This window comes from Callorhinchus milii, unplaced genomic scaffold (assembly GCF_018977255.1).
Source record: "Callorhinchus milii isolate IMCB2004 unplaced genomic scaffold, IMCB_Cmil_1.0 Scaffold21, whole genome shotgun sequence".
In the NCBI taxonomy this organism is placed as follows: Eukaryota; Metazoa; Chordata; class Chondrichthyes; order Chimaeriformes; family Callorhinchidae; genus Callorhinchus; species Callorhinchus milii.
The window spans coordinates 9,145,873-9,171,239 of record NW_024704762.1 but is presented as its reverse complement, the minus strand read 5'-3'; the positions used below and the strand labels follow the sequence as shown (position 1 = coordinate 9,171,239).

General features: G+C 49.8%; 1 protein-coding gene across 1 annotated transcript; it reads right to left on the bottom strand.

Annotated features, from left to right (window-relative positions):
* Positions 1–6,041: 6,041 nt before the first annotated feature.
* On the bottom strand, positions 6,042–25,168 carry sin3b (SIN3 transcription regulator family member B). Its single transcript, XM_042342745.1, is given in 21 exon segments — positions 6,042–6,535; positions 6,981–7,185; positions 7,524–7,618; positions 8,313–8,405; positions 8,597–8,770; positions 9,062–9,231; positions 9,611–9,920; positions 9,923–10,204; positions 10,628–10,811; positions 11,317–11,555; positions 12,034–12,150; positions 12,411–12,621; positions 13,232–13,350; positions 14,353–14,442; positions 14,907–15,035; positions 15,967–16,119; positions 16,429–16,749; positions 18,228–18,387; positions 19,017–19,135; positions 20,005–20,178; positions 25,092–25,168. Coding segments are annotated over 20 exon segments (3,576 nt in total). The 5' UTR covers positions 25,092–25,168; the 3' UTR covers positions 6,042–6,304.
* Between the last annotated feature and the right edge of the window lie 199 nt (positions 25,169–25,367).

Genomic DNA, 25,367 nt, shown 5'->3' with positions numbered 1-25,367 from the left:
CCTTTCACGTCGGGAGGACGTCCCAAGGCGCTGGACATTTGGGTCGGGACCCGAGCATTGGGGGGGAAATGGTGAGGGGAGGGAAGGGGAGGGAGGGAGCGAGGAGGGGGGAAATGGTGAGGGGAGGGAGGGAGCGAGGAGGGGGTAGAGAGTCAAGAGGGGAGCTGAAGGCACGGTCAAAGAGAAAGGTCTTGAGACCGACTTTGAAGGAGGAAAGGGAGGAAACGGCGAAGGCACTGGGGGGTGGAGTTCCAGAGCCTCGGGGCTGAGAGGCTGAAGGCCCGACCACCGATGGTAGGGCAGTTGGGGCGGGGGAGATAAGGCAAAAGGATGGAGGTGTGGCTATGGTAAGTTTTGGACAAACACCTGGCTGGGATGCTGGGACTTGTTTGCAAGCTAATTTGTCTCCCACCAAGCACCTGGGACAGAGATAAACCCATTTATTTGGAGCGGGGTGGATGAAATCGTCCCGCGGGCTGCCAGTTGGACCACCCTGATCCTGGAGAATACATGGAGGTGTCTCGAGTTTCTCATTTCCAATGGGGTCTTTTCTTTTAACGTCCACCTGACCAGAGAGAGAGTCTCTCCAACAGTGCTGAGCCCCGAGAGGGTAAAGAGAGGCGGATTATTTCCACAGTCACTACTGTGAAGGGACAAATTTAAGATAATGGCAAAAACAAATTGAAGGGGAGGTTAGAATGGCTGAAAGCACAGCCACCGATGGTGGAACGGAGAGGACAAGGGACAAGCAGGGGGCCGGAGCCAGTCGAGCGGGTAGTGGGTTGGGGAGTGAGCAGGTCAGAGAGGTGGGGAGGTGCCAGAGTATGAAGGGATTTGAAGACGAGTGTGAGGATCTTGATATACCGCAAAATACTGCAGATGCTGGAAATCTGAAAACAAAAACAGAAGTGGCCGGGAACACTCAGCAGGTCAGGGCGGCATCTATGGAGAAAGGAAAGTGAGTCAACGTTTCAGGTCCAAGACCCTTCGTCAGAACTGGGGCATGTTGGGAGGGAGAGGCTTTTAAGGGCTAACGGAGAGGTGGGGGCAGTCGCGGCAAGGAAGACAAAGGAGAAAATGGGGTAGAGGACAGGGGATGATGGGTTAAAGAGGTGTTAATGATAATAAAACAAAGCTGGGGAATAGAGGTGTTAATACTGCAGAACAAAAGGTGGGAGGGGGGGCAAAGAACGTGCAACAAAAACAAATAACTTTTGGGAGGGGGAGAGGCAAAGGGACTGTGGGATGGAGTTCCAAAGGGTGCGGGGCAGAGAGCCAGAAGGCCTGAAGGTCCATTGGAGAGCAACGGAGCCTTGAACTGTACCATTGATGTTGGTTCCCATGTAGACTCCTTGTCCCATTGTTTTCTGAGGTGAAACCTGGGCGACACCGAAAAAAAAAGGTGCACCTGGATAATGTTGTATAGCTATCCAGTAATTGACAGCAGAGGCTGTCTGGTTGGCGCTGAGCCAGGGATTCATTCCACTGCCTACAGATCAAAGCAACAAACTCCTGTTCCAGCAAAACACTTTCAATTAGGAGCGCCTTTCACACAAAACTAACATCTCAACGTGAATCGGATTGATCAGAAAAGAAGCGAATGCTTTTTTGGAGGCAAACTCGGCAGCTCCACCCCACAATTAACAATGAGAAGAGCAAATAATTAGCGTCGCAAGCGAGAGGACCCAGGTTTGATTCCCGGGCAGGGCGAAACCATAGGAAAGTTTCCTTACTCCACATTCCCATTTACCAGCAGTAAGTAAGAACCCGGTTGTTAAGTCGATTGACGGATCGCTTTCCGGTGTAATAAGACTTTTAAGAAAAAACGATTTGGTAACTTCAATCTACGACTGTTTGTGGGGACACTGATGTATACAAAATATACAGTAAATTCCCTTTACAATGTATTCTGTGAAGCGCTTTGAGACGTCTCAACGACGTGATAAGGCGCTGTATCAAATGCCAGGATTATTATATTATTCTTTGAGGTGCTACCAAGCCTCAGTTGGACAGGGTTAAAGGTTCCAAATCCTCAAGCGACTCAACTACAGGAGACACTGTACTCACAATGCCTGACAAGGGTCACCGGATGATTACTCTCACTGAGATGCAAATATTATCCGACTTTCGAGCATCGTACGATCCTTTCTCTCTGCACCGAGGCCCCAAAAAGCAAACAAAAAAAACCAACTACAAAACGGACGGCCTGATTTTTTTTTCTTGCTTCTGCAAAAAAAAATACGCTTTAAAGCCACCGGCAACTTATGATGATTTTATTTTTCATTTATTACATTTCTGCATGAAATAAAGTACAACGCTGTTTACAAAGAGGGCAGATGCACTGCAGACTGTAAAGTATTCAAACTCCGACCCCTTCTTTTCTCTCTTCGTAGAACTTAATTTAATCCTTTTTAAAATGGGTTACAAAGAAATGCGGTATAAATCTCAAAAGAACTGAAATCCACGTAGACATTTTGAACGCTCGAAAACTGATCTGAACCGGAGTTTAAAGTGGGGGGGAAAAGAGTGAAAAGTGGAGGGAAACTTCGCTCCAGTAATGAGGCACTCTGCACTGTACAAACTTTTGCAGAGTCGGACAGAACAGAACAAAAAAAATGCAAAAAATCTCTTTTTTTTTTACATATATAAAAAAAGAAGTCAGGAAAGAACAGTCAGTTTTTGCGAGGTTTTATCGGCGTAAGAAGCCTAGCACAGAATCCGCAAATCGCCAATTCGTGTTAGAAAAAAAAGCAGAACATTTCACAGCATTTGCCCTTATACATACATCAGTATTTTAAAAAGTGTCTTCTTTTTTTAAGTCTCCTTTAAAACATTGACAATTTGATATTTTATTTAAATGATCACAAGGTAAAGTCACGTCATATCGTTTAGCACACACGCACGCGCGCACTGATACACGCACACTCGTGCGTGCGCGCACACACACACACACACACACACACGGTAAGAAAAAGAAAATCAAACACTTTATTTCCAACCCATCGGACAGTCTCCAAGCTTTTTTAAAAAAAAACTCAACGGTGGGTAAATTACGGCGTTCGTTCCCGCTGCGGATTTATTCAATAGCGCAGGATGGAAACATAGGCGGCTACAACCACGTTAAGACAGTTTAACTGTCCTTTCGAAGCTCTCCCCCCCACCCCCCTCCCCCCCAACCACCGTCTCCCCTTTAAAATAACCGACCCTGCAATCCTGCAAGCGGCGTTATAAAATTTCGCCCTCTTCCCTAAAAGTATAACCCGTTGTGCTTCCGATTGTGAATGTGAAGGGACCGGAGGGGAGCGGAGAAAGAGATACGGGCACCACTGCGATCCTCTTTTACCTTCTTTACGCTTAAAACCGCGCGGGGAAATTTGGTGCGTTTTAAGTTTTTTTTTAATGAGTTTCAAAAACAAACCGGAAAAAAAAAACAAACCCCAGCATCGCCAAATAATCCCAAGCCAGAGATACCCAGCTACACGGAAACCACCCCTCAACCCCGTTTGTAGTTGCGCCGTTAAAACTAAAAGCATTCCAATTCACTTTTGTTAATTCGCTTGTTGTGTTCGTGTTCGGTTTAAGGTGAAGGTCTTGAAATTCGCAGCGGCCTTCAAGATTTGTCTCCTCCCCTTCCTCCCCCCCCCCCCCCCCCCAAAGTCACGGGGAGACCATTGTATGCACATGTGTGTGTTGCGTGTCTTGAGTGTGTATGTGGGGTGGACGCTGCCTGGTGGCAGGTGAGCATTACTGCACAACCACCGCAACAACAATCTCAAAGCAACACTGAATGCTCCAGTCAGGATGAATACTCGAGTGTACGACTTCCAACTCTCCCCATCCTGCCACCCCCCCCCCCCCCCCTTTATTGGCAACTTGGGTGCGAATTATTGCAAAGAGTCATGTGAATGGGCGCTGTTACGGGCCGGTTTAGAAATCAACAGGAGGCCCGCCCTTATCAACTACCCCTGGCTTAGCTGGTAAATGCATCCTACCAAGTGTGATCTTGAGTGGCAAAAAATACCACAAAAAAGACCACCCGGTCTGTACTGAGTTATCTTAGTTAAGCAGAGCAGTGGCTGGACTGGGGCGAGTGAGGTAAGAGAAGACCCAACTCCTGACTGTTATCCAGTGACATATCCCACCACACACACACACGTTATATAAGGATGATTCAGGCACTGGATGAGGGCTGCAAACATCCTCGGACACCACAAACAACCCCTCTCCCTCATCAAACAACCTCCCGACACTTAATTGTCCAGGCTTGGGACACGGAGAACGCAAACGAAGAGGGCATGACTCAAATCTGGAAGGAAAGCTTTAAACACTCCATTGATAACTTGACTGCTCCATTACCACATACACACACGCACACACACATACACACACACCTACTGATTCTCAGTTGAATTAAATAGTATCTTTCCTCTTTTCCATCGCTAAGGAACAATTTTGACCTTCGAGGCTTGTGTAATCCTCTTCCTAAAGATACACAGAAAGTATGAAACGCCCAGCAAGCAAAGACAACAAATTTTTTTCTTTTTTTTAAAAAACAAACAAACTTGCATACAGGGAGGGAAAGGCTTGGAACTCATAAAACTTTACATAATACATATGACAAGATTGCCCCTGAATTTCAGGCAGTTAATACACAAACACATTCACGTGTTCTTTTTGCAATGACACGCCATGATCTCCCCCCGGCTTAAAAGGGGAGGTTATCTTACAGTATGACACTTCATTGTATAATACACAGCTTCCGTTTTTTTTCTCCTTTAAAAAAAAGTTAAAATGTCATGTATGTATCTGAGGCGACGGAGTCCGAATGGGTGGTCCTCAAACCCTGAGGCCCCTCCGTCCCTCGAGCATTAACCTTTTGTGGACATCAGGCTTATACAAAGAAAAAAAGCTTTCATTTGTTCTCTTTTAAATTTTCTGATTTGAGGCAGTCAATGGAGTTCGATCGCTCAGGACGTGGAACCTTATATCCTGAGGTCAGTAAGGCCTTGGGCGACAGGTTTGGGGTAAGTCGAACGTAAGCCCATGACCCTCCCTCCCTCCTCTCTCTGTGTCTCTTCTCTCCCACCACCTGCCAGCCACCCCCCCACCCCCACCACCCCCAACTGTGTTCAAGGTTAGGACGGATGTAGCATGGCGTTGTGTGATGGACCAGTGCTGGTCTGCGTGTCCTCATCGAGAACGCCAGTTCTTTGGGAAACATCGCTTATGACCCGAGGTGAAGCTGAGTTTCAAAACGTAGGCAAAAAAAAACAAGGCCAATCTACAGCAGGACACGGCAAGAGTGAGTTGGCTGCCACGGACACTGAGATAACAATCGACCGAGCTGAGCTTTCGCTCTATTCCCTTGGGCTCTGGACAGGAGAGATGTCGCATGCTGCTCAGCTCGGACGCTGCTGATCGTCCTTCACTACAGGTTCAACACAACTCCCCGTGCGTCAAAACAATGGAGGCCGGCAATTCAGAGAACATAAGTTCCTGTGGTTGAAGGTTCCTTGGTGAAGAAGAGCAGCAACTAGGTGACAAAGTCCCCAAATCTTCCAGTTCAACCTCACCTGCGTCCAGCACTGAACTCACTCAAGGGGTTTAAGACAAGCCCCAACGGACAGGGTCAATGGTGAAGACTCCCAACTCAACATTGCTCCACTAGACCAAACTCACGTGTATCAGCAGACCATCGACAGAGATGAGGCTGATCCTGCAGATCCAGAGGTGCCGGCAGTCTGCAAACTTCTTGTGCTGTTCCTTTTTTTCATGGGGGGGCGGGGGGGGAGGGGGCGGGGGACGCGCGGGGAGAAGAGGGCGGGGAAGGGAATAAACTGGCAACCGTTGCCAGTTACAAGTCCCACTGCCCATTGGCCTCAGTATCGAGCCTGTGTGTGCATATGTACATGCATGCATGCAGCCCTGCATGCGTATATATAGGATGCACACGTCAGCAAGCAGTGCTTTGCGTAAAGTAGTGACGCAACTCATTGCGAGTGGGGTTGCGAGCTTGGGAGGGGGGTGGGGGGTGGGGCCGGGGCGCGTGTGTCTTTGTAACCAAGTCTATTTACATCAAGTGCATTTTGGCGTTGGACAAACAGCGGGATTTGTCTACACCGGTGCAGTCGTAAACATCCGATTGCACCAGAGCCCGTTTCCCCACCTCTGCCCCTCCCTTCTCTCCCTCCCCATCCCTCAGCCAATGCAAATCATCGCGGCGGTCTCAAACCGGACGACACGCGTGTCAATGTGGGCGACGCATGTTAAAGCGGCCTGCGAGCGCCAATGGCCTGAGCGCGGGTCACGGGGAGGGAGGGCACCGGCTGTACTGCACTCGGTATCTGTTGACCGGGATGTCGTGGATGATGTCGGTCTTGCAGACGGTCTTACAGGGTATCATGTCCTCCCCGTCCTCGCCCATCAGCCAGTCCTGCACCAGCTCAGCCGTCTCGTCTGTCACGTTCTCCTCCAGCCACCGGTTGTGCCATTCCTGGAATTGGTGATGCTGGTACCTGGCCACCTGCGACTGTGACTGAGGGGGAGAGAGAGCGAGGGAGACGTGAGCAGTCAGACCAGAATACTCTAACCCCCGGCCCACCCCCCACCCCCCACCCCGGCTCATTTACCTGCGGGCCTCAGCGCTCACCGTGACTCCGCTGGAACTCGTGCGAAAACCAGCTCGCAGAAAGCTGCAGAGTCGTCTCGCAGAAAGAGGAGTAGGCCGTTCAGCCCCTCAAGCCTGTTCTGCCATTCGATAATAACAATAATAACCCTCGCCTCTGATACCCCGCGTTACGACGTCTTCCGAGACGTCTCAAAGTGCTTCACAGAACATACTTGCGAAGTGAATTCTGACTGTACCTCAACTCCAATTTCCCGGCCTTTGCCCCCGTATCCCTCAATGACAACAACAACAACAACCACTTGCACTTATTGCAACGGTGGCGTCCCGGAGACGCGAAGGTTGGGAGGTTTACCTCTCGGGCTCGGTGCAGGGCCCCACATCGGTACATGAAGTCCTCGGAGTTCATGACGTACACCAGTTTGTGTGTGTTGAGCTTGAACTTGCAGTCCATGCTGTTGGAGTTCTCCACCCCCAGGCAGCGTTGCCTGTTATTCCGGCTCTCGTTCCTCAGGGACAGGAACTGCTTCTGCTGCCACTTGCGAAATTTTCGCAGATTCCTGACAAAGAGAAGCAGCGATGAGGAGCTGTTCTTTGTAATACTACTACTAATAATCCTGGTATTTTCGCGTCGTTGATTATTACCCTGGAAGGTGATCCAATAATCGACTAATAACCGGGTTCCTACTTACTACTACTTACTAGGTAACCAGAGAGCCATGGAGTAAGGAAGCTTCACTAAGGTTTCGCCCTGCCCGGGAATCGAACCCGGGTTCTCTTGCTTGCGAGGCGAGTGCTTTAACTCCTGACCTGCGGGACTCCATCCACGGACCGCTGCAAGTCTCTCCCCCTCCCTGCGCTAAAGGAAAGCCAAGAGAGATGCTGTGTGTAGACTCACCGCGGCAAAAACACAGGCTTGTAAAAGAAACCATCGCACTGATCAAACTGAGCGGCCTCTGGCCCCACGTACTGCTCCATATAGTTTGTTAAATTCTGCAGAGAGAGAAGGGAGCACTGTCAATGCAGTCGGCATCAGTCCTTCGATAATACTACTACTACTATTACTAATAATAATCCTTGCATTTGATACAGTACTTCATCACGTCTTAAGAGTAGTCTCAAAACGCTTCACATGATATACTGTAAAGTGAATCGATTCTGCATTTTGTGGGTGAATCGCGGCATCGCACGGCAATGTCCCACAAACAGTCGTGGATTGCGTGACCGCATTATTTCTTTACCTATTGAAGGGATGATTCAATCCTGGTTGCTTTAGAAGTCAGTTCACCTTAAACTCTCCTTCGAGTTACTAGGTAACCCTGCACTGGAGAAGAGCTTTCTTCACAAATAAGATGGGTGGAGCTCACACTCACACGCAAGTCTAGCAAACTGAGAATGTAACAGGTTTGAGTTAAGGGCTGCGCTTAACGAAGTTCGCACTTTAGTGACTGAGTTCTTCCTCGTGTGAGTGTGTAGCATGTGGAACAACAGCCCTTTCTTGTCGACAGGTTAGAAGCTGGAAAGGGCTCCCTTTGCCCATCATTGTAAAAGTTGGATCAATGTATTACTGTAGCCGTGTGTTATATATGCAAAGAAAGGTCTCAGCTACAACGCTCACAAACTGTACATCAAACACACCGGGACCTCAGCGACGCCTAAGTTTAAAGGTTGGAAACCTGCCACTCACCTGCACCTCCAGAGGGTCATCAGATGGTGCTTCCTCTGTGTCCAGCAGCTCGACTGTCATAGTAACCTGGCCCTTACTCTGGATGAACATGATCTGCAGAAAAGGAATGAAACAATATTGATTAGAGTTGAAACACGCGTATTTAACGGGTTCCTAATAACAAAGAAAGTCACCCAATTTAAGCAAAAGAAAAAAAAATCATCACAGGTTAACATTTCACCTGGACTGCAAACAGCAGAAAATCAGCGACGAAGCAGCCGCAGACGTGAAGGAATGATTGGTACCTTGAAGCAGTTTTCGTCGGGCATGATACGCTCGGCCTTGACCTGGTAAGCTGCCTCCAATGTGGCTCTCACGCACTGGGAGGTCAGCGCGCCCCCCGCGGCCCCTCGCTTCCTCTCGCTCAGGTACAGCTCTGTGGCCTGCACGCACACGTCATCGCTGACCAGGTGCTGCAACTGCAAACAACAACAACAACTTGCATTTACCACCCAGCGACCCTCACGCAGGGTAGTGTCCCAGAGCGCTTGACAGCGGTGGAGGAACGACACCGAGCCGGGGGAGGGGAGGACCGAGGAGGAAGGTCTCCACTGTCCGACAATCCAGCTTCCGGCCCTTCACGTCGGGCAGGAAGATGTCCCAGGGCGCTGGACAGTCAGGGATCGTTGGACCTGAGCTCGCAGTTGGGGGTCAGGAGCGGTGGAGAGTGGGGGAGGCGGGGATGGGGATCGGAGGGTGGCTGGAGGTACCTGTCGCACGATGTTCTGGATCAGCTTGTCCACGGTGAAGCCGATGTAAGCATGGATGGTGAACATTTCGCGCAACGTGTCTTCGTACTGCGTCGGCTCAATGTTCCCATCCAGCAGGTTCCTAACCATGTCCAGGAACGCCGGGTAATATTCCTCCAGCTCAATCTCACCTGCAGGGAAACACAGTGGGAAAGCAGCGAGATTGATTAATAATAATCCTTGCATTTGATACAGCGCCATATCACACCGTTGAGACGTCTCAAAAGCGCTTCACAGAATACACTGTAAAGTGAACTGACTGTATATTGTGGGTGAAACGCGGCAGCCAATTACCCACGGCAGTCGTGGAATGAAGTGACCAATTTATTATTGTTATGGTTTTTTTTGAAGGGATTGTTATCCCCGGAAAGGCGATCCGCCAATCAATTAACTGTGTGTGGAGTAAGGAAACTTACCAAAGTTTCACCCTGACCTGCTGGGGAATCAAACATTTGTGAGAGAGAGAGAGAGAGAGAGAGAGAAAAGAAAGAGAAAAATAAGAGGAATTACTTTGCTGTTTCAGTCGGAGCTCCACGGCTGGGTCGGAGACTTTCTCTTTCCTGCCCTCCTGGAACAGCTTCTCCCGCTCCTTCTCCAGCTGGTATTCCAGTAGCTGCTTCTCCGCCTGCCGGTAGATCCTCAGCAGCCGGTAGCAGAGGATCTGGTGGAGCCTGAGGAAGAAGTACCAGTTGTTGTTGACGAAGAAGAGGTTGTAGACGTCGTCAACGTTCTTCTGGTGCTCGGCCATGGTGTCGCGCAGGTCCAGCCTCTCCTCGGCCACGCTGCTCTGCGGCGACGTTCCGTTTTCCCGGCCGTGTCGGTGTTGCTGTCCTGGCTGTGCCGCTGGTCGCTTTCCAGCTCGTCGTCCGTGGAGGACTCAGACTCACTCAGCTCTCCGCGCCGGGAGAAGAACAGGTCGGGCACGAAGTGGTAGATGATGCGCTTGATGTGATCCTTGTCCTCTTTCTGGATGGTCGGTTGCCGCTTGACGTGATAGACCAGCAGCGAGGCTACGTCCTCCAGGATCTGCTTGTCCTCGTACACGAACGTCAGGTGGGGCCCGTTAACCCCGGGGCAACCCTCCTCGGAGTTCTGCTCCTGACGCTGTGAGAAACATCATTAATAATAATATTAATGGCATCTGATACAGCGCCTTATCACGGCATTGAGAACTCTCAAAGCGCTTCACGGGATATACTGTAAAGTGCAGTGACTGTGTACTTTGTGGGCAAAACTTAGCAGCCAATTGCACAAAGCAGTGTCCCCCAATCAGTCATGAATTGAGTGACCAAATTACTATTATGTATTTATTTTGAAGGATTATCCCCGGAAAAGTGATCTGCCAATCACTTTTCCTACTTACTGCTAGGCAAACAGAGGCTTGTGGAGTAAGAAAACTTGGCCAATGTTTCAACCCGCCCGGGAATCAAACCCAAGTCCTCTCGTTAGCGAGGTGAATGCTCTAACTACTGCTCCACAGGTCTCCAGAATGACCGTCAGACAGTAGCGGTCGCCATATGCTTTTACCTCGTCGTAAACGCTCTCGATTTCGTTCAGGAGGCTTTTCGAGCGCAGAGCCTTGGTGTCATTCTGCTTGAAGTTGACGCCCTGATGGTCCAGGGACTTCAGGTAGGACTTCTCATACTGTTCCCGCCAGATCTTGTTGAAGCCTTGCTGTGCCTCCCGCCACTCATCCTCCTTCGCTTTCAGCCTGCGATCAAGGGGTTAAGGCTCAATAATAATCATCATCATCATAATCCTTGCATTTGATATAGCACCTTATCACACTGTTGAGACATCTCAAAGTGCTTCTCAGGATACACTGTAAAGTGGAGTGACTTGTGTATTTGTGGGTACAGATCAGCGTGATCTAATAGAATAGCGGAACAGGCTCGACGAGCTGAACGGCCTCCTTCTGTACCTACGTTCCTATGAAAACATGGCAGTCAGTTTTGGGCACAGGGGTGACCCACCAACAGCCATGAAGTGGGATTGTCGTCCGGGACACTGCGAGAAATCTCTTTCTTTCTTTTCGAATAGCATTGTGGGATCTTTAATGTCCACGTTCACCAAGGAAGTTAAAATAATAATAATCCTTGCATTTGATACAGCGTCTTATCACGTCTTTGAGACATGTCTCAAAGATGCTTAAGACATCTTTAATTGGGGGGGGCGGAAACCAAGTCTTCAAGGCTATGTTATGTTAGGGGCCTCACCTCTTGAGTACCACAGGCACGGCTGTGATGGGATTCTTCTTGAGGCCATCGATTATCTCTGGGGCTTTGTCTCCGTAGATGCGGTAAATAGCTCGACGGTGGATGACCTCAGACGTCCCTCCCAAACAGTCGTCCAAATGGTACTTGTCCTGGTCTTCGGGGCACATCCGAGACAGCTTCTTCTGCACACTCTCCAGCACACGGATTGTGGCCAGGTTGGTTTCCAGGACGACATCGAGCTTTTCGGACGCAAAACAAAATCTCCAGTGAGTAACATATCCAGCGAGATCGCAGCCATCCTTTCCTCTGCCACCCACACTCTCACCATTACAATGCTAGGCCAAATACAAAGTAATCTCCCCCACTCCTCCCAACCCCACGCCAACCACAGGGCTCCCACAGCTTCCCATTCTCTTGCAAATCCCAGGCAACCTCTCTCCCACAGCTCGGCTCAGTTTGGTAACTCGCCTCTAAGTCAGTTAGTTGTGGGTTCAAGCCCCACATCAGGACTTTAGCTCCTCGTTCCTAACCACTTACAATGAAGCTCGTCATGAGGGGTTTTAAGGTTATAGCTGCTACAAAGACACAAACTCTTTCGTTCCCTGCAACCCAATCCCGATTCCAGCAAACATTCCCAGCAACCTTGCCCACATCCAATCTTAACCCCAGACCATGTCTAGCCACCGAATCATTCCCTCCCGCCTGACACTCCCGTACCTCGAATCTCTCGTCCTCACAGCGGTGAAGCTGCTCCTCATAAGGAGTCTTCTTGGAGCTGACAAACGTCGAGTCCTCTGACCAGGAAGGGAACGAGACCCAAGTGTCGTTGAGAACCTGTACAACAACAACAAGTGACATTACACTTGTACAGCGCCTTGGAGGGGAGCACATGGGGAGGGCGTTCCAAGACAGAAGACAAGAGAAACGCAGTTAAAACTGTGTTCAGCTCAACACAAAATTTTCTTTTAAGCTCCACTGTACCTTTAGACAGCGACAGACTCTGCTGAACAGGCTGAAATCTAGTCAATTAACACTGCACTCATCTGTCCCCTTAGCACAAGCCCTCTTGTCCTGAGTTTGCAAAGTGCCAATACCTCCTTGCAGACTGCAGTCCTGCCGCTACACTTGGGCTGTTGGTAGGTTTTGGGCAGAGCTCTGTAGCTGGAGCCCAGTCGCTTGCACGAGGCGTAGTCAATCTCTCTCGCAATTCCGTCCACAGGTCGGTCTCTCTGCACCGGCTGCGTGAGCGACAGCTCCCTCTGACCCAGGAAGGACTTGAAACGGGCAAAGAGTTCAGGGAACTTCCTGTAATTAAGAGAGGAACCGGAAGAACAGACATTAGGCATCAGCTTGAGTCAGAATTTTGTGGGTTCAATCTCTCAGGCAAGTGTAGTTGCTGAGCGAGCGAGCACTGCATTGTCAGAGGTGCTGACCTTCAGATCGAACCAGAGATATTTACAACACAGGAAGAAGCAAGTCAGCCCATTGTGGCTGTGTTGTCTCTTTTNAAAAAAGGTATCTTGTCTTAGGCTCATTCTCCTGCTTTTCTCATCTTCCCCCCCCCCCATTCAGCTTTCCTAGAATAATACCTGCGCCTTATCATGTCTTCGAGACGTCTCAAAAGCACGTCACGGAATATGCTGTAAAGTGTAGTGACTGTACACTTTGTGGCCGAAACGCGGCAGCCAATTGCGCGCAGCAGCGTCCCCACAAACAGTCGTGGATTGAGTGACCGAATTATTATTTTTTTATTCCATATTTTCCTAACTTGAGGCATCTGTGTTACTGCTGACTTTTACGCATGGATGAGGAATCGAAGCGTCCAAAGATTACAGGATAAATATTCCTAACCTTTCCCCCCCCCTACCCCACCCCACCCCAAAAACCCCCACTGATAAACACACAAAGCCCTCACCCCAGGAAGGGAGTGACCAGCTGTAGCAGCTCAGAACCTGACACCACCTCCTGGTTGAAGAGAGCGATGCAGCGTAAGAAATTCTCGTACACTTCTTGGCTCTTCAGAACCCTGCGGACCTGGGGAAGAAACAGCAGCAATCAATCAATCAGCACCAGTTACCATAGTGACTAATGACAGGTTTCTCATCGCACGCCGGCAGAATGCAATCATCTGTAGAGATTGCGTTCCCCTGGTGGGTCAAGTGCAGCACTTTGCCGTACAGAGTAGGATGTACAAAGCTCCTGGATATCTCAGCCATAAGGTTTCTATAAATGCTCTTAGCACCCGATGCTAAGGGGGTAGGGGGGAGGGAGAAAGGGGGAGAAAATCAAATCAACCAGAACTCACACACACGCACACACCCTTGTGACATTTCGACCCAACCCACCATAAAAATGTAAGTGCTTTTGTTTAGAAAGTGTAGTTGTCAGCACATTAAAAAGGAGACCTAGGATTAAAAAAGGAGGCATCGGGTCTGGCCTCCTCCTTGTCCCACGAGTCCTCCGCTCCACCCTCGGCGCCGTGCCTTCAGCCACTATGCCCCGAGGCTCTGGAACTGCCTTCCTCACTCCATTCGTCTCGCTCCCTCCCTTCCCATTTTCAGGTCTCTGCTGAGACCTTTCTTTTCGACCGTGCCTTTGGTCACCTTCCCCCACCGCTCTCCCCCCCACTCTCCCTGCTCGGCCCCTGGATCCGTTACTGTAAAGCGCTCTGAGACGCCGTCCGGCGTGGAGGGCGCTATATAAATCCAAGTTGTTGTTGTTGTTGAGACGTCATTGTGCCAGGCTTCACACGTGGGTGTGTAACTGGGGTCCAGGCGACCGATTGCTCTAGAGGACATTTCCAGGGGGTGGTTGCTGAAGCCAAGAGGGAATTCAGTGCCTGTGTGTGTGCTGTCTGAGGTGGATAGATGTTTGTCAGGGTATCAAGGGATATGGGGCAAAGGCGAGTAACTGGGAGTTGAGCTACACATCAGCCACGATCTTCTAGAATGGTGGAGGAGGCTCGAGGGACTGAATGGGCTACTCCTGTGCCTATAATACACCGAAACACACAACTACCCCGGCAGGAAAACTCACCCGGTCAAAGAAGCTGAACTCGCGCAGGGTGCCGTGTTTTCCCGCTGAGGCCAGAGACCGATCCTTCACACTCGACAGCTTCAGCTTTTTCTGGAAGACAATGTGACAAACAAGAGCCGTATTGTGCTGACGCGAGGAATTTTTTTCTTCTTCTTAAAAACCTGATAGAAACTAGCGACTGACCGACCGACTGACCGACCAATACAACAAGGGCAAAGCAGCCGCGGGTCTGTGAGTCGCCGCTGCGCATTCTGCTGTCTAAAGTAAACAAGCCAAAAAAGCTCGATGTTGATTCCTGCAAAGGTTGAGTATCCTGCCAACATTTCCTTGCTTGCCTGGACTCCCCTCGGGAAGAACGACACCTCCCACTTGCTTGGTAGTCAGAGGCCAGTGGAGAGACAAACCGGAAAGCGAGGAGAATGGGGTTGGGGGTGGGAGGGTGACACAAGCTTTCACAAGGAAGCTTTGCCCACAAAATACACAGCCACTACACTTTACAGTATATTCTGTGGAGCCCTTTGAGTCGTCCCAAAAAAGTTGTTGTTGTTGTTTACCTTTACTGGAGGTGGAACCTGGGAGAGCAGGGCAGGTCTGACCCGCTTCTTGCTCTGGGAGTGTTTGTTTCCGTCATCTTCCTCGGCCGTTTTACTGTCGTCCTTTTCGGAGGAAGCGTTTCCTGTGAACTGGAGATCAACAGACTTTGGTTTCTTCATTCATCTCAGACTTCTTTTGTTTCCCCAGTCAGTTCATGAAGCAAAGTCTGGAGAGGGGAGTGAGGAGGGTGGGGGGGGGGCTGGGGGAATTAAAGAGTTGTGGGAGAACTCCAGGAAGGGGGAATGTCTATTTACAGGGCTGTCCCATTCTACAGACACCTATGGTGTGGGATAAACTTCAAAGAGCAATTTATTAACAAAAGCTCGGCCAGTGGCTGATTCATACCAACTGGCAGGTCCCCGGTTTGCCTCCAGTCTGGGCTGGGCTGTCCTGACCCAACTGTCCAGCGCCTTGGGACGTCCTCCCGACGTGAAAGGCGCTCTATAAATTAAATCTTGTTGTTGTTGTTGTTGTGAGTGTTAGTGTCTACACAATGGGGCTCTGCTGGAAGGGGCAGGTGTGGACATCAGGTGCAGGCACCATCAGGCTCAGGTGTGGCACTGCTCACTGATACTTGGGGTCAAGAAAGAATAATAAATCTGCCACACGGTTCCTATAAAATACACAGTCACTACACTTTGCAATATATCCTGTGAAGTGCTTTGAGACGTCTCAAAGACGTGATAAGGCGCTATGTCAAATGCAAGGATTATTATTATAATTATTACTGACTTGCGGTAAGAACCATCTCACCTGCAACGTTTTAGTTTTTTTTTAATGGAAATAATTATAGAGGGCTTTTTTTTTAAAGCGTTTATTTCTTGGAGGAATTGGATTAGAATGACTTATTTTTGCTTCCACTGCACAAACGTGACTGTGACAGACCGTCGAAATGCGATCCACGAGGGCTACAAATCTTTCAAAGGAAGAGCCCCCACCGCCCCCCACCCCCAACACACGCACGTCCCCCAACCCTCACTGCGCCCTGTTATAAATAACTCGCAAGTGTTTGTCACATACCAGCGATCGCTTAGCATCCGGCAGGAATTGACCAAACTCTGTCAGCAGATCTTCCTGGCCTCTGAACAGGTTCGCAACTTTAGCAAAGACCTCGTCCTCAGTCATCCCGCAGTATGGCTTGCCCTTGGTGTCTTTGACGATCAACTGCTCCTTCTGACGAGAGAACGGAGGAGATTCTGATACCGAGGAGGGAAGAGGGACGGAGGTGAGGCATAATCCTCAAAACGGGAAAGAACTGGCAGTGTTAATTCTCCACACCTCTCGGTGCCTTTGCACTAAGTTTCTACCAAAACGTTTCCATCATCCGGTTGGGTGTGTTGTGCACAGCCACCTCCCCCCGACCCTGTAGGGAAGCTACATGGTGAATAGTTAAGGTTGAGACCTTTAAGAAAAGGCCCTCGCTCCCTGGGCCATGGCAAGCAGTGCTGCTTGTGCGCGCATGTGTTTCATGTTGGCTTTTACCTGGTATGTATGTAGGATCTCCAGGAAAGATTTGTAAACCTCTGGGCGGTCCAGGTAGCGGTTCTTAATTTTATTCACGTAACTTATTGCGTTGTCGAATTCGACGGGATGCGGGTCGCTGGGAGCGGGCTCCTCGTGGTGCTCCGGCCTTGCTGCCTGGTCCTCTCGTGGCGCCCGGCGATCCGCACGCTCTTCCTTGTGACCCGCCAGCGGACTCTGGGATGGGACCTGGTCCCCGTGCGCGGTGGTGGTAGTGACGGGAGCGCCGCTCACATTAATGGGGGTCGGAGCCGTTTGCTTGTGGGCTACTTCGGAGAGGACCTGTTACGAAGGGAAAAGGAGAACAAACAGTCTAAGCCCTGTTGGTTCTCTCCAGTGCTTCAAGCTGTGGGATGATAGACATTAGCCTCTTGGCTCTTAGCAACAGACTGCATCAATAACTTACATTTATGTAAAAATAAGCCTTTCGAATTCACCTCTCGGTGCTTTACAGAATATACGTCAGCTACACAGAGTGAAACTGCAAAGAAATGGGCCAATCGACCCAACTAGTCCGTGTCAGTGTTTATAATAATAATAATCCTTGCATTTGATACAGCGCCTTATCACGTCTTCGAGACATCTCAAAGCGTTTCACGGGGTATACTGTAAAGTGGATTGACTGTATACTTTATTATACTCCACACAAGCCCCCACCGCCACACACCTCCTATTCTCCCCATCTATACCCTTCTGCTCCCTTCTCCCCCATGAAGGTTATACAGGTGATAGGGTCATAGAGCCTAGTGCGGGAGAGGACAGGGTTCTGGATGATCTGCAGTCTGTGGAGGGAGGAGTTGGGGAAGCCGACAAGTAGTGAGATTGCATAGTCGAGCCTCGATGTAATGAAGGCGTAAACCCTTGCAGGTGACTGCACCCAACACAAACAGACCTCGGGGAGGGGTGGGGAAATCTAATTTTAAACCCAATGGTTTTTCAGAACTTCTTTGAATACGCCGAATGCTGCGGCCACATTCTGGCAATAAGCTATTTCAGGTCATGCTGCTGACTTGGCGGATGCTTGGTGGGGTAAAGGGGGCCTTTGTAACAGGGAACTGAGGCAAGCGCATGCATAGTTTAGAAGCTTCAGTTTAGCTCAAATACGTTACAGCAAAGAGACTTCAAATTGATCGATTGGAAATTTGTGTGGTGTGGAATCAGAGTGATTTCTGCTGGAATTATTTAATAAGGAATCAAAGTGGGACTCTTCCCTCTCACCTACTACCCACAGGAACTCCGCTCCGTCAATAGATCACTTTGGAGCATAAATCTCATGGATTGGTGTGATAATAATAATAATTCTTACATTTGATATAGCACCTTATCACGTTGAGACGTCTCAAAGCGCTTCACAGGATATACTGTAAAGTGAACTGACTGGGTATTTTGTGGGTGAAACAATGTACTTCTGGTGTCCTTGTTAAGAAGCACAGTTGTAAAATCTCTTGTGCGTTGTCTAATCATTTTACTAAGCAGGGACCGCACACTGAATACTGTGCTTCCAACCTGTCTCAGGGTGGTGGTGGTGGTGGGTTGGGGGGGTGGGGGTGGGGGGGGCTGTTATATAATCTTTAGCTCTTTACATTTCAACTGATAGAAAATTAAATCTGGCCGGTCAGTCAGTCTATCACCAGGGCAACCAGTGATTGGCCCCAGTAACCACACGTTTCGGTCTTTAGTTTATCAGCTGTAGTTTAAAAGATGTTGTTTGGTTGGGAAACAAGATGGTTATCTCTTACAGAAACCTCACTGCAACGCACCTGAGTCTCAGCCAGGGTCGGCCCATGCACACTGACTGCCTTGTTCTTCTGAATCTCTATCCTGTAACCCGGTGGCAGGAAAGCATTGAAGCCCAGGATCAGGTCAGGATGTCCTTGGAACAGTCGGGAAACCCTGTCGATGACCCCAGGCGTGTCGATACTGCAAACCAGGAGCGGAGACAGGTCAGTAACGCAGAATACCGGAATCATAGAACCCTACAGCACAGAAGGAGGCCATTCGGCCCATCGTGTCTTTTTTCTTTTCAAGTATCTATCCAATTCCCTTTTGAAATACCCTTAATACAACTCTATCTGTCAGTGCTACTCTTCCTTCCCCACACCCCAAGAATGCTATAAAGTAGTGTGGAATCCTTAACAAAATTAGAACCTTCAAAACCCCGATTGTACACTTCCTTTTATGACAATTGATTTTTGCTCCTCGGCAATTGATGCACAGAATTCACCTGCGCTGCATTCAAGCTAGGACAGCCCTGGCTCAGTGAATTTGCTCACATGGAGAGAAGTAGGGAAGCATTCACCATTCTGCCCTGGAATTTAAAGTGCAACGCTGAGAGGGAAACTGCAGAAAGTTATGTTCTGTGATAATGGTCCCTCTCACTATCCCGTTTAGGAAAGTTGATAGCACGTATAAGAGAGGCTGCACTCGACGCAATATGTCACACAATGGAGGTTCCTCTGGTCTTTAGACTCCGCTAGCACTGTTCACCCTGCCTGGCTGGTGTTGTGGTGAAATGTCCATGCGCACAGTGTTGATGGGGCTGTCTGTACCTTTGCGACTTAAACTCCTTCATGATGTCGAGGAACTCGTTGTAAACAGCCGGGTTGTTCCCGAACTGCATCTTAACCTGGTCCAGGTATGACAAGGCATCTTCCACCTGAAAAGCACACTAATATCATATGAATGTATGAAACACGCCGCACGATACCCTTTTGAACACACAGCACATGGATGACAGGCATCGCTCTGACCTTTCCCACGAATGTCACAACAGCCCTATCGCCTCTTAATGCTGAGCAACGGAAACCTTCTCTCCCCTCTTATCTCCCCACTCCGTTCTAATCTTTCCCCCAAATACCGTGAGGTTGGTAAACAGAGAGAAAAACTAAAACAAATTCATAGCGCAAGTGTGTAATAGGGGGACTGAAACACAACTTTACACTGGTTCGATCCCCTCCCCTCCCCACACACGCCCACAACCCGAACCATTTTTAATTTCAACGTTTTGATCTTGACTATCATTTGTGGATCTAACACACAAAAAAAGCTCAAACTTCCCCAGATATTGCGTTACAGCAAATTAACTTTCATTATTTCCGTCTGCGCTGGAAACCGGTTTCAAAGCAGAGCCCTGGAGCCCACTGGGACAACAAGCTGGCTAGCCTACGCTCTGCGCCTCTCTAAGCCTTCTCCATTTCATGTTATGATTTATCTCCCAGTAGAGCGCAGGGCTGTCACTAATGCACAGAGAATTTCTGTCTAATCACAAGACAAATCTATATCAATAAAATCCCAATTAGAAACACCCTCCCACGCTGCTATTTCAAGCAGCTCCAAACACTGAGCCCGGCGGTGGAAAGCACATCTGGTTGACAAAAGCAGCTAGTGACATCTTCAAAAAAAGTAAACTGCAGCTCCCTCGCTGTAAACGGAAAGAGCATTTTTCACGTCAATTGAATTAAATATTGGGACAGCACCGCACGGGGTGAGTTGTGCACAGGGCCGGAGTCTGTGCTGAGATCTGTGAGTCAGTCTTACCTTCAGCCTCTGAAATTGCTGCTGGGCCTGTTTCTGCACAGCGTAGGTCTGCGCTTGGATCTGATGGTTGATCTGCTGGAGATGAGCCTGGATCTTGGCCATGGTCTCGCCTCGACGTCGGGGGACGTGGGACGACAGAGGTTCTGTGTTTGAGCCTTGGACCACCCCAGGCATCTAGGTCGGGAAAAAGAAACACAAGAGCTCGGTGGGTTGAGATTATTTGCGCTCCCCACGTTTCTGCCTCTGCACTGACCCCGGTGGGGGGGGGGGTTGAACTCAGGAACTCAGGGGGAAGGGAAACAGATACGTTCCAGGAGAAAGGATAGTGGTTTTGCGTCCCAATGTATAGGACCAAAAAAGTCAATCTCAACCAAGAAGAGGATTTGTGTAGTATTAATTATTATTATTATTATTATTATTATTATTATAGACAAAGAGCTCCGTCTAGTGGTGGAAAGCAGATACTACAGAATTTCAATGCGCTCCACTGGTCCAACCAATATTTTTTCAACCAGTTATGGCCGCACCGATGGCCGATTCCACAACAGGGCACCACGAAGAATAAAGGCACGTGGCTGGACTGTTCTGTCCCAAATTCCTGAAGGAAAGTAAATAAAAAAGATGGTTCAAAGCACTTTATTATTACCGCCCTCGTGGATGTTGGAAGAGGATGGGCTCTGATGCCTCTCGTAGATAAGCACACTAACGATACTCTCCAGATTCACACAAAGAATAACCGCTTGGGTAGCTGGCGCCCGTTCAGCACCCGAGCGCAAGTCCTCAACGTCAGGAGGGGAAAGCGGAAGAAAGTGGGCAAAAATAACACAAAGAAAATACAGGTTAAATATTTCTGTTTATTTTGAATTGACCCATTGGAGATATTAGCAAGGTTGGCCTCTCCCGGAAGATGCTGAGGAGATGCGTGTAGGGGCTGAGATTTCACAGAAGTTGAGGTGCAAAAGTCACTTCCAAAAGAGGATCAATGGAAGCTACGAAGGAATCTCACACCTCAAACAAATACGTGCCCAGACCAACATTTGGTTTGGACCTTACATAGCATCTTAACCTCTTGGAACAGCCCGATCACAAAACCGGCCAGCCATGATGTCGAGAACCTGAGTGAAACCCGATAATAATAATAATAATCTTTCCATTTGATCCAACACCTTATCACGTCGTTGAGACGTCTCAAAGTGCTTCACAGAATATACTGTAAGGTGAATCGACTGTACACCTTGTCCAGCAGGTGTCATGAAGCAGGAGCAGAAACAGTGACAGATTTTCTCTCCACAGAGGCTCAGAAGCACTGAGGCCGATTGTATCACATTTACTGCTGCCCTGGCTCAGATCAGTTAACAGTTTAAACCAGGATTCGAACAACAACCTCCTGGTCTGTAAAGTTTTATTATACAACTTGCAGTCATACAGCGCCCTTCATGTGAGAAGCATCTTGGAGCACTTAACAGTGGTGGAGCCTGAAACCGAGCAGGAGGGAGGTTGCCGTAAGTCTTAGGGAAAGGCCGGGGAGATTGAGGAGGTCAGAGACGCAGGAGAGAAGATGCTGATGAGAGCCAAGGCGGTGGTCCTGGGTTTCAGTGGGGGAAAGGAATTGAAGGTTGAGGAGATGCTTGTTTAGCAGCATGTATCGTGATTGCTGCAGGTGGAAAGTCAAGGGTTGGTCCGAGGATGAGAGGGCAATGCATTTTCTTATTAGGCCTACAAGGAAGCGGTGTATTTGTACAGCAACCCTTACAGCCTTTAGCGTAACTCAAAAAATATAACATCTTTTAATTAACCTTGTTCCAACTCCAGACGCACCTAGAAACGTACCACAGCCTCCTCCATCTACAAGAGCAACCTTCATGTTGCAACAAGAATTCTTGGGAATTTTCCAACGGCTAACATTTATTCTCAGTAAAAATTTTTTTACAGCAACTCCAGTGGGAATAGTCTGTCTGGAGACTAATGGGTGTCTGGCTGCTCAGTGCTAGGATGTAGAGGATAATGTCAATGGAGTGAAAGCCAGTTGAGTTCTGTCGATAGTTGGCCTTAGCTGGGTCGCCTTGAGATTGCCCGGTCATCATTTTATTTCTTGACTGATCTTATACTGCAACATTTTGGCTTTGGAAGACGTGAAACCATCTGATAATCAAAATTCACCATCTTTGCCCTGGGAGTTTCAACTGTGCTGCCAACGTTTCCAGGACAGCGTTTGGCCCCGATTGTGATGTCTCTCTTAACTTCCTGCATCTTAATCTCCGAAAATTCTTTCACCTCATTTTGTACCTATTTGATTCAAATTATAGGATTCTATTCAGATTGTCTTCGTCTCTCCCTAACCACCAGAAATGCATCATTCCCCCACTAGCTTAATGGGAGAACTTTTCCCAGACAAGTGGACCAGTCTAACTGTCCCTTGTTGGGGTTGTGACAAGAATCTATGGAGGGATCTGTTGGTTGAACAATCCCAGCTAAACTCGAACGGAAGGAAAGCAAGAAAGAAATGACAAAAAAAGAACTGATTCCATCGTTCACAAGTGTCACAGAAACTGATTGAAGTTCTGTCAAACACCACAGGCCAGGAAGCGCTACCTCCAACACAGCAGACATCTTATTCAACAGATCATCCCTGAGGTTTGAGAAGAAGACTAGGAAAGTTATCAGGTGTAGATACATAATGCAAGAACCAAACATCCATGCTTTGCGTTTCTTCTGTCAAAGAACAGTGGATAAAGTGGTACAAGCTTCGGCTCAGTTGGGCCAAATGGCCTTCTCCTGTACCTTGTGTGTCCTCCCGACGTGAAAGGCGCTCTATAAATGTAATTTTGTTGTTGTTGCTGTGATGGACAGAGAGGCTATTTCATTAGCAAGAAGTCTTTTCACAAGTGTTAAAGGAACTCTATGTTTCGGGGAATGTTGTGAAGGATGTGAGCTCCAGGGCAGCTCCAGAGCTTTCATTAGCGGTGTATATTATTATAAGAGACAAGCTGATGTCCCAAATCCCTAACTGTCCAGGCCTTGGGACGTCCTCCAGCTGCGAAAGGCTCTAAACAAATGTAATTTGTTGTTGTTGTGGATCATCAAACAGGGACAACACAAGACTTCAAACCCACCACCTACATTGTGAATCGCCAGTGCTATGTTCTGGCTGAGTGTTAAATAACACACGACAGTTAAAGTTCTTTTGTGCATTCCAATTTGCTCTCTTCCAGGAAGCGATGTAAGAAAGAAAAAATGTGTATTTTTGTATTTTGATAGCACCCCATTATGTCAAAACATCTGAAAGTGCTTCAGAAGTATTTACTAACAAGCACAGCTACTTTTTTGGAGTCTGTTTCTACTGGCGCCCTTCAATAACTCACTCAAGTGGCCATTCATCATGCGTAAGCCTGGATATGGAGTGGAGGGCATCACATCAGAACCTGATCCAACAGTCACACTGTCCAGCAAGGGTTACAGAACAGCGATCGGAAGAAAGAACTTGCATTTTTTTTTTAGTCTCATCAGGCTGAAATGTCTCAAAGCGCTTCAGATTAAACCCCGTCACATTTGCAACTGTTTTGTGGGCCATTGCAGCATCTACTGCACCCACAAGGTGCCATGAGATGAATGGACGGTTCATCTCGGAGATCATCAGGAGAGGCTCCGGTCACTTGACTCAGTGCCGTGGGATTGTTACAGTCCGTCTAAATGGACAGATAGGACCTCGAGCCTCAATTGACGGACGGCACTTCTGTCAATGCGGCGTCCCCCCCCACCCCCACCTCCTAGTGTTGCCCTGAACTGCGAGCTCAATACACGATGGGGTGGAGGGGGGGGTTTGGAAAACTGAACACTGGTCAATTTTTTTGCTCCCCCCGCCCCTCCCTCCCTCCTTCCCTCGCAGACTCAGGACAAATTTGCCCAACGACGAACTCAGCACAACTCAAGAGACCACAAAGGAGCTCTTTTCCCGAACAAAGGAAACGACGCACAGCGTTTTTCCAACAATCTGCGCCCGAGTTCCCAGGTTCCCCGACGGGGGGTCCGACTGAACCGGAGGAGAAGGGGACGCACCCGCGACACAGGACGAAAAGCCAACAAGAGAGCGTGCGTGTGTTTGTGTGGGTGTTGGGGGTGTGGGGGGGGGGGGGTGGGGCGGGGGGGAGCGGGCATAACTTTGACATAATTTGATGGCAGCGCTGGGCGGGGAGGGGGGGGGGGGGGGGGCGGTGGGGGGGTTTGTAAACGCTAATTGCAAGGTCAGCGTTCCCATTCACGGCCCAAACATCAGGAGGGAGGTCGGCGCGGCCACGGCGGAGGGAACCGTCCCACTTTCCGTCACCCCGACCCCCGCCCGCGCTCTACTCTTCCACCACCTCCCTCCCACCCCCAAAAAACAAAAACCCCACAACATGAGCAGGAGAGTAAAAAAAAATTGGGTGGAAAAGGCCAAAGGAAGAAGGAAGGAAGGAAGGAAAGAGGGGAGCAAAGAATTCCCTGGAAAATTTGATGTCTGAGAATTGGGGGGGGGGAGGAGGGGGGGGGGGGGGAGACAGAGAGAGAGGGGGGGGGGGGGGAGGAGAGGGGGGGGGGAGAGGGGCACAGAGAGCGAGAGAGGGAGAGAGTGGGAGAGAGAGAGAGGGGGGGGGTGGGGGGGGGGGGGCAGAGAGCGAGGGAGGGAGTGGGAGAGGGGAGGGGGGGAATTTACCAAAGAAAAGGAAGAAAGAGAAGGATTTAAAATGGTCAGTTTTAACCAAAGTGGTTTTTTTTTTGTGTTTCTTTTTTTCTTTCTCTCCCTCTCTCTCTCCCCCCCCCCCCCCCACACCCCTCCCCCACACCCACTCGCCCCCTCCCCCCCCACTCGCCCCACTTCCACCCCCCACACCCACTCGCCCCTCCCCCCCCCGCCGGGATAAGAGGGCGCCGAAGCCCCCACCGGTGTGTGTGTGTGTCCGCCCCTCATCATCTCCCCCCCCCGCCCCACGCCCCCCGCTTCTCCCTCGCCCACCCGCCCCCCCCTTTTTGGAGCTGGGTGGGAGGGGGGTGGGGGGCCGCTTCTGGCCCGCGGGCCGCCTCCCGCTTGCAGCCCCGGCCTCGGCTCTTACCCGCTCTCGGCGCCTCCGCTCCCGGCCCCGGCCGCTGTCCCGCTTCCGGTCCGTCCCTCACACACATCCGTCCCCTCCCACCCACCGCGCGCCGCCGTCAGCCAATCAGGAGGCGGCCCGAACCCCCGCGCGCCCGCCCACCCGCTCCCTCCGCGGCGGCGGCGGTGGGGGGAGGGGGGCGGGGCCACCGCCAGCCCCGCCCCGAAGGTTCCGGTTCCGGTCATTAAGAAGCCTGAGGGACAGCAGCAAATTATTCCCGCCCCCCCCCCCCCACAG